Source organism: Prunus mume, linkage group LG7 (assembly GCF_029339155.1).
Source record: "Prunus mume cultivar Tortuosa linkage group LG7, ASM2933915v1, whole genome shotgun sequence".
In the NCBI taxonomy this organism is placed as follows: Eukaryota; Viridiplantae; Streptophyta; class Magnoliopsida; order Rosales; family Rosaceae; genus Prunus; species Prunus mume.
In genome coordinates, this window is record NC_142704.1 from 13,814,056 (window position 1) to 13,823,327 (window position 9,272).

Sequence of the window (9,272 nt, forward strand, 5' to 3'; positions counted from 1 at the left end):
CTTTAGTAACATCTACACCATGCTTCAAGCTTGAGTCATTCACCATGTCAACGGAGAACTTGTTATTTCTTTTCTGATACATTACAGTAATGCAAAACTCTCATAAAAAATTCCTCAGCAAGTAGTTGTCCACAGAATACAAGTTTAGAGGACATGCATAGCTGCTGATTATTTTCATCAGCTAATCAGCTATGGCCTCAAACTGAACTAGTCAACATCTAGCCGCTAAAAGCATATAGCACCTGCTTGTCTGAAGGAAACAGAAATGTAAACTATTGAGAAGAGCACATTTCAAAATGCAAAAGTGTACTCTCTTTCATTCCAGGAAATTGGCAGTACCTACATGGTACTCTGAAAGTTTTAACCGCAGAAATTGAGCTTCTTCATCACTTTAGCATAAGCAGGATGGACTAAGGCAGGTAGTCTGAGTCTACGCTTAGATATCTTCGACTGCAACAAATATGAAATTTCATTAATTTCAAGAATAAATTGATACGTTCAGAATTCTGCTCAATTACGAAAAAAAGAAAAAGAAAAAGAGTAAATCATGAATGCACCATTACAAGGAAAAGGTACATGGACGATTAAAAGGAACTCAAGTCTGATCAAGCAGGTCAAGAGATCGCCACTAAGAGACGTTTAGCTGTACTAACATTAGATGTAAAATACATGTTTGTTCTGACAGGGGACACCTTGTGTTGTACCTCTCTTTCTTTGTTAATAAAGTTGTGTTCACCAGTAAATAAAAACAGAGGACCACCTATTTTCTTCTGAGGTATAGATCTCACAGATTGAGTAAAATGTTTTTCCATTTGAAGTGGTATATTACCTACATGCTAAACAAAGTCATCCAGGCTGATGTATAGAAACAGATTTTGAGATGATGCAATGTTAGGATTTAGATGCTTAAATCAGACCAGAAAGAAAATGACAGAAACTCAGATGCTTGAAGTTGACCCCTGTATCCAGATTATGTATAACAAAATATTTCCTCAACAGACCTTCTATTCCCTTCTTGCTTGGCAATGGTGATCACTAGACTCTAGACATCTCCATAACTTGTGGTAAAAGTTCTAAGATCCTTAGGTCAAATCTTCTTAAATCCTTTCTCCTAATTGCTGTAAAATACCTGCGTTCTGAAAGTTCATACTATTTTGTTCCGGTAAAAACAGGAAAACCCCACGCAAAGAAATGACTCAGATTTCTTCTGTGTGAGGTTTGATGAATCAGCAACCAAATGTTGCATTTAACACCATTCTTTTACTTCGAGCCTCATTTCATTTCACTGTCCTCCATCGCTATTGTGGTCTCAACAAAAGAAAAGGATTATACTTATATTCCATTTAGAAAAAGATTACACAAAGAAAATACAATAAAAATTGGTTTAAGAGGACAACATTGCCTTTCTTCCCCAAAACTCAAAGAATGGATGACTTCTCTTAAGAATTCTACCAGACAATGACCCAACTTCCAGCAGTCCATCTCAACTCCCATAGACTTTTGTCTGTTCCAGGATTCAACTCCAATTATGTAGTGATCATTATTGCCATACCACCAATACTTCTAAACCAAATAAGACCTAAAATAAATTCAAGATGATGACTCTGACTAGTAAAATGAAACTTAATACAAACACAGCAATTTCATTTTAAAGCTCCTTGGCTATCAATTCTGCATATCCCATTCTGGGCCAGTAGCTACAGCATCGCCAAATTAAAAAGAAATATTAAGGAAGATATAGAATATCAAGTTTTTATTAGTAGATATGAAAATATAAAGATATTTAGATATAGAGCCTGAATTTCTACAATTTATGGCTAGCAAATGTCTAGTGAAGTATCATATAGGAAGGGTTAATTGAAACTTGTACGAGAAGTTAGTAAACTCAGTAGTATATGTTTCACTCCCTACATATACAGAAGGGAGTTGTCAGCAAACAATTGCAGAACTCCTTACTAACTCTGCATCCCCTCCATAGGAAATCCAGGCATAGCTTACTGAACCCTAAAAAAAGCAAGGAAAGAATACCATATCAAACACAAGAGAGGTCCTCTTAGGACCAATTACAATCTCTTCCAATCTACATTCCTTTCCCTGAATTGCCTTTCTATTCTTCTCCATCCAATTGTTCCACATCAAATATGGCACTACTTCCTGTGCGCTCAACGTTAAGGGGCTAAAAATTTAATATGTAGGCCTTTTTTCAGGGAACAAAAAGGTCTAATACAAATATGCGGGCCATTAGTATAAATATATATATGTGTTAAATAACCCGCCTTCTAGATCTTGTTCTTTGATGTAACCAACGGCAATAGACTAAACTAGCAAATATTAAAACACTTAGAAACACACAAGAATTATACTGGTTCGGCAGAACTTTTGCCTACGTCCAGTTGTGATTTCTCTAGGTAGAGAAATCACCGCTCCTTTGATTAATAATAGAGATTACAGAACTTTTGCAACCCTAGAACTAATCTCAAAACTCTTGGCTGTCTCTGGCTGTTTTTCCTCTCTAAAAATAAGCCTTGCCACACCCTATTTATAGATATAGAGTTGGCTTACATGTCCCAAGGCTGATTGGATTCCTATTCCTAAGTGGATTAGGAAATTACACTTATCCAAATCCTAATAGACTTCTAGAAATCCAAACCTAAATTGAATAAGGAAAACTGAAATTCTTTCCTAATCCCTCTAGGACAAGAATTGGTATACCTCTAATTTTCCTAAAACAATCCTAAACCAACTAGGACATATTTGATGAGCCAAAATACTAACAATATGTATATATTGGAAAATAAGCAAATCTAGCTACGGTTTTATAACATTAGCAATAGTTTCAAATAATAATTTAAATCAATTCATGTAAATCTGGTTGTGGTTATATATCATGTAAACCTAACACATTAGGATTATTAGCAGTAAAATAACAAATGTTGATGTTTAATATATGTTTCTATTCATGTAAAGTGCAAACATCTTATCTATTGATATCTATCTTTGTTTTCTATTTCTTTTTCACTTTTCTCCATTCTATCATAAAAAGAAATAAAAGTGACATCTGATAATTTGTTTTCTTAGACAGTATTTTTTTTTTCCTACACTTTAATTGGTGCAGTTGTTTAGAACTTTAGACTCTGAAATATTTTCAGCCTCCTTGAAAGAGTTCAACTTTATTCTTCAATATGAAATGGAATTTTATTAAATGAAAAAAATAAATAAATAAACAAGATGAAGTAGTGGACAAGTTGTCCACCACAACATATGAATCACAAAAGGCTAAACAGCAACAAAAACCAAGTATTTTCTTGCAAATGGAAAATTCAAAGTGTTAATTAGAGTCTTATAAAACAGCAGCTTTCCAATCTGCCAGTATAGATGAGAGTGGAAAATCCCAATATTCAGAAAGACATTGAAACTCACAGCGAAGACCAAAACTAACTTTGAAAATCCCACCAACCCTCCAACCCTGCAACCCCGCCCCGCTACAATCCTCAAAAATCCTTTTATTCTTCTCCAAACAGATACAAAAAACAACCGAACACACCACTATTCTACAAAACTTTTGCCTTCTCCCATCAAAATCCTTGTGGCCTCATAAAAAAAGCAGTGTTACCTGGTACGGGGAATGATACGGTTTGTGAAACACGAATGGGTGCTGGGTTCGCTAGTTTCTATGGTACGGATTTGTTGGGGGTAGGCATAGTCAGTACTGTGTTTCAAATCACAATTCGTTCGAGACTTTAATTCAGGTCATTGTTAATTTTTCAAGTTGTTTTAATTCAAGTTGTTTCCTGCGTAATAAACGTCATAATTTTCAACCTAACTTTTAATTTTTCTCACTTAACTTTGTCTATTTATTTTATCCAACCCCCAATTACTTGTATTAAATAGGGACTTCTCCACACATGCACCTTCCTCTTGGAAGATGAAACTGACACAGCATCCCAAGCACCTCCCTCTTTCGTATTCTCTATGTTTTTTTCCTTCTAACTTCTCAGTAGTTAATAGACTCGCTACTCAACAGAGTCAACAGACTCATCTTCCTCTCATCTCTCAAGAGTCTGACTCAGACTTCATGGATGTATTGCAACAGAGGTGTGCCATCTTCTTCCCTCTCTCTGGTTAGTTTCTATGATTTGGTTCACGAACGCACCACAATTCAGTACAACCAAACCAGTTCATGGTTTATGGTCACATGAACATAAAGAACATGCCACTGGCCAATGAAACAACAAATGATCCATACTTTCAGCATCCTTCCTTCCTACAGATAACGCACCAAAGGGAAGAAAGAGAGGGGAAAACGGACGCCTTTTTTGAACCATGTCACAAGTATTAATCTTCCCATGAACAATTACTCAAGCTAACACTTGTGCCTTAGGAGGTACTTTTAGCTTTCCATATTACATGGGAGGGTGTCAAAGTAGAAAGTAAGATTTTACACAAGATACCTTAAGAAACATTTACACAAATATTAAAATAATAATAATAATGCAAGATGACTCCAATCTCCAAATTCTCCTATATGCTCTACTTGGACAAGCAAGACAGATTCTAGATCTGACAGCAAAGACAAGTACTCTCTCACTTCCTGCTTGTTAAAATGTCTTCGATACCCAAAATACCAACTAGGTGGAAAACAAGACACATTAACACGTATTCTAGCAATGGGATAATTATGATATCAGGACAATCTATACAGACAAGGATAAAGAGTACAAAAATCGGTTTCCCATACCCAACTCTCGTCTCGAAACCTCACGTTACATTCCCCACCCACCCCAAAACAACAATACGCAGTGAAAAGAAACAATCCCTTTAAAAATCTGTCCATGGATATCAACTTGAAGCTCAAGCCAAAATCTTGGGATCCCAACCATTCTCATGCAGCCCACACTTGCTCCGGGTTACAGTATACCAAAAAGAATTTGACTTCGCCTGAATCTCCACAACCACTTCCCAAGCAAATCTTCATTCCTCTTTACTAAGTTTTGCACCCCTAAGCCTCCTTTATCCTTGACTTGAGTCACATCACATCCCATTTTACAAGTGATCCTTCTTTCCTTTCTGCCATCCCTTCCCACTTTAATTTTCACAATGCGCTGCACGTACATGTATTACTCAAATGAATTTAGTGATGATGTCAATTAGGATAGGTCTTGAAACAGTTCACCAGTTTATCAGTAATTCGAGTTAACTCTTGGATCGGCTCAAACTTGATGGGGTTGGTATTTTCTCAACTCAAATCTCAACCTACCTTTAACCTGACCATAGGAGATGAAATTTTGGGATTGGATTCACGGACTTCGGGCTGAGCCCGCTCAAGTTGCTTCCTAACATAACAAAGAAATTTGGCCCAAACAAGAAAATCACACTAAAGGATTTTTCTAGTGTATGTTGTGGGAATTTAAATGCATCATCCCAAATGTATTAAAGAATTAAACCATACAGAATTTAAACATGATTGAGATATAACGACTTGCTAGATGATTAGTGACCAACACTGCATATGGAACCCAAGTTTTGAATAATCAAAATGCAAACCACACCTTCAAATGTGCGTTGTGACGCTTGCCCTCCCTCCACCGTCGAATTTTCCCATCATTCATTGTCCTAAACCTGGACTTGTAAGACCTGACCAAGAAATTTCAAAATCATTATTACATAAAACTTTATTAACATTTCCAAAAGAAAATAATGACATTACTTGATGACTGAGAAAACATAAACCTACGAGTAAGCCTTTATTTTGGTTTTCTTTAACTTGGAAGTGACTGGTGTCATTGGCTTTCTCCTCTTCTTACGCTCTCTTGAAGAAACATGCCGCACTTGAAGCATCTTAACATGCACACATAAAACAACATTTCTCTTTTAAACACTATTATGGAATTGTACATCAAAATGCACTTAACAACACCATATGGGAATCCCCAATTCACATTTCCGTTTGATAGATTACATAATAAGGCAAAATAAAAATGTTAATTGAAAACCCAACAAACCCAGGTATTTCCTGCGAAATTTTATGCATTCCTTATTATTCAAGAATTAGGATATTAATCTTTCTCAGGCATTTTCTCAGTATTCAAACAAAATAATAAATAAAAAAACCACCCAGCTTACCGAGATAGGGAATGTTGAAGGGCGAAGAGTGGCGATAGCTAGCGAAGGTTGGGTTGGTGAATGTGCATTGAAAAGTGACCTTAAGCTCCATTTGTTGTTATTTGAAGCGAAAGGGAGAGGCTGGTGAAGACGAGGAGAAGAACAGAGGAAAGACGAAGAAAAAGATGGTAGAGTTTGGGTTGAGTGTACGGACAATGACCGAAGCTTGGTGCATAATCTCTGCATCGCCATCGTCTCGTCCGCCAGTAAAGGGTTTTACTGAACTCGTGGGTTTTGGTTCCCTTGGTGGACTGGGATTTGGGAATGCAAAATGTGAGTCAGTGTTTGGTTATTAAGTCATTGTATTCCGGTGTTGGATTTAGATTTTTCCTTTGTAGGTTTGGGTTTCCCAAAATGCAGTCGGGTTAGCGAGTTGGAAAGCCACTCAACCATTCAACTCACACTCACAATTAGAGCAACTCCACCCATTTACCCTTAAGATGAGAGGGGAGTTAGGGCAGCCACTATTCATATGAATAATAATTGCCCTTGCAAATAGTATTTTCTGTTTCCACCTTGCATGGCAAAGGGCAATTACTATTCATTTTTATTTTTCACAACTTTTTACCTCAATAATTAATTTGGATAATATTTTGATAAGATTTTCGGGTTCCTACGTGTCAATACTATTCATATCTCATAATCGGAGAAAATTTTAAATTTCAAATTTCGGATAAATTAAAAAAAAATTGGCTGGTATTTATAGAAAAAATTCATTAATTTTTGGGTATTTTTTAAAAAATTTCCAGTATTTTATTGCAAAAAAATTGGATGCCTTTGGATTGAATGAAAAATCATATCGGAGAGCCTAGACGACGCCACGTGGCAACAAAAAAAACAAATCAATGGGGTATCAGACACATCAAGACAACCCGCGCTTTTGGACCTCGGTGAAGCTACCTTCGCCAAACAGAGTTGGTGGGTCCCACACCTCCCCGAGCTCCACTGAAACTTTTTCTTTTTCCCACCTGGGTCAATGACCGCTGGACTTGCTCTTAGGCTGGCAAATTTTCCCGACCTTGGGGCTTGACTTCACTCTTAAGGCCTTCTTCAACTCATTTGGACTTAAACCCAAATTTTTCCTCTTCAAAAAGTAACTATTTAGGTTTTACTCGAACTCAAATCGTTTTTTTCCTCAACCCTTCATACTCAAATTTTAAGTCCGCAACTTTATTAAATTGTTTAAGGCCCAATTTGGGATTGCTGTCACTTTTAAAAAAAGTTGTTTCTGCTATACTTTGAAAATAATTAGTCAGTAAAGTAAAGCACTCCATATTTGGTAAATAATATTTTTAAACTGTTGTTAGTACAAAAAGCAGTGTCAAAACTGTTTGATAAATTTTAATATAAAATTGTTATAACTGTGAATAATTACTAAAATAGACATGATGTTAAAAGTGTTATGTACTAATCATGTGGTAGTAGTATTAGTAATGGAGTGGAGGTTGTGATGGTGATGAAGGTGGAGTTGATGGTGGTGGTGGTGGTGGTAGCGATGACGGTGGTTGTGGAGGTAGTGAATGTGGTGGTGCAAGTGATGGAGTTGGATGTGGAAGTGGAGGTGGTGTCATTTTTTAAAATGAATTATGGTATTTTGGGAATTAAAAAAATTCATTAAAGGTTTATCTCTGCTTCTTTTGAAAGCGGCTTTGAAAAGCAACTCAGATTCTGCTTTTAAAAGCTGTCAAAAGGCTACTGATTTTAAAATAATCAAGATATTTTATTTTTACCAAACACCTTAAACTACTTAATTTTAAAGTGAATCAAATTTTTGGCCAAAAAAAGCAATCCCAAACGGGCCCTAAGAATGGTTTAAGTTTAAACTTTTTTCATAAATAACTTTTCTTCATTTAATATTTTTAAATATCTTCATAATTTAATATTTTGAACAATCTGACCTAAAAAAAATTGAATTCCATAAATATAATTTTATTTGAGAAATATGAGGGTATTTATTGAGTTTGGAGTGAGTTTTGGAGTTTGATATGATTTAGATTAATTTAAAATATTATTTTACCCATTGGATTTAAATTTCAACCATTGGATCTTTTTTTTTTTTTTCAACCATTGAATTTAAATTTCAACCATTAAAATAGCTTCGATTTAATATGGATCGTTGATTTGGATTATTATTAAAATTTAAAAATAAATAAAAAATGATGCGAACCAAAACACTTGGCGTGACAGATTATGCAGCACAGTATAGTGCGGGGCCCCATTCTTTCCTCCTTGGTAACCATCATGGCTGTGTGGGCTCCACAAAAAATAAAATAAAATTCCAGTCTAGGCAATAGCTAGACTGGTATTTGGCCCCAAGTTTAGGTTTTCCCAAATTTTGAATCAAACAAGAAAGGTGGAGGAAATGTTAGTTGCAAGTGTCATTATTGTCAATGCAACTTTCAAGGTCATACTCTAGGGTGAAGCATCATTTGTTGAAAATAAAGAAGGTGGGATTAGAGCTTGTAATAAAGTTACAAAAATAATTTATAGAAATGCAAAAGCTTGGTTGATGCAGCATAATTGAGGATAAAAGATGCCCAAGCTAGGATCATTTCTTTGCCCACTCAAGTGCTAGTGCTTACAATTTAGATTTTGATGCATTGGATGCCATGAATGAAGGAGTTTGTGAACCAAAAAAAGGAATGGAAGTAGTGGACCTCTTGAGAAAGCTTTCCCAAATAGTGCAAGAGAGCAATTGGATGGTCTAATTGGAAAATAATTTACACAAGTGGTTTGTCATTCGACTTTGCAAGGAACCCATGCTATGTCGAAGCCTTTATTAAGGCTTGTTCTCACCTTGTTCCGGGTTATCGTTGAGTTATAATGCATTGAGGACTACCCTTCTCCAAAAAGAGGGGAGTCATGTTAGGATGAAATTAGAGTTGATAAAGAAAGATAAGGGATGGTCAGATTCACAAAGAAAACCGCTTCTCAATATTATGACGACTTGTAAAAGAGCTTAACTTTACAGCTAATTATTTTCAAAGTACAGCATAAGCAACTTTTTAAAAAAAGTGACAGTAATCCCAAATTAGGCCTAAGACTCATTCAAAGTCTAAAAGAGCTTAACATATCTTGAAAAATATAATACTCTAACAAGCAAGTGTTGT

At 35.7% G+C, this 9,272-nt stretch overlaps 1 protein-coding gene across 1 annotated transcript; it reads right to left on the bottom strand.

Moving 5' to 3' along the window:
* Positions 1-45: 45 nt before the first annotated feature.
* On the bottom strand, positions 46-6,453 carry LOC103336802 (Ribosomal protein L35). Its single transcript, XM_008239902.2, has 4 exons — positions 6,124-6,453; positions 5,735-5,838; positions 5,550-5,634; positions 46-450 (listed from the first exon to the last, which is right to left on the bottom strand). The coding sequence occupies exons 1-4, from the start codon at positions 6,352-6,354 to the stop codon at positions 361-363; spliced, it is 510 nt and encodes a 169-aa protein (XP_008238124.1). The 5' UTR covers positions 6,355-6,453; the 3' UTR covers positions 46-360.
* Positions 6,454-9,272: the final 2,819 nt, after the last annotated feature.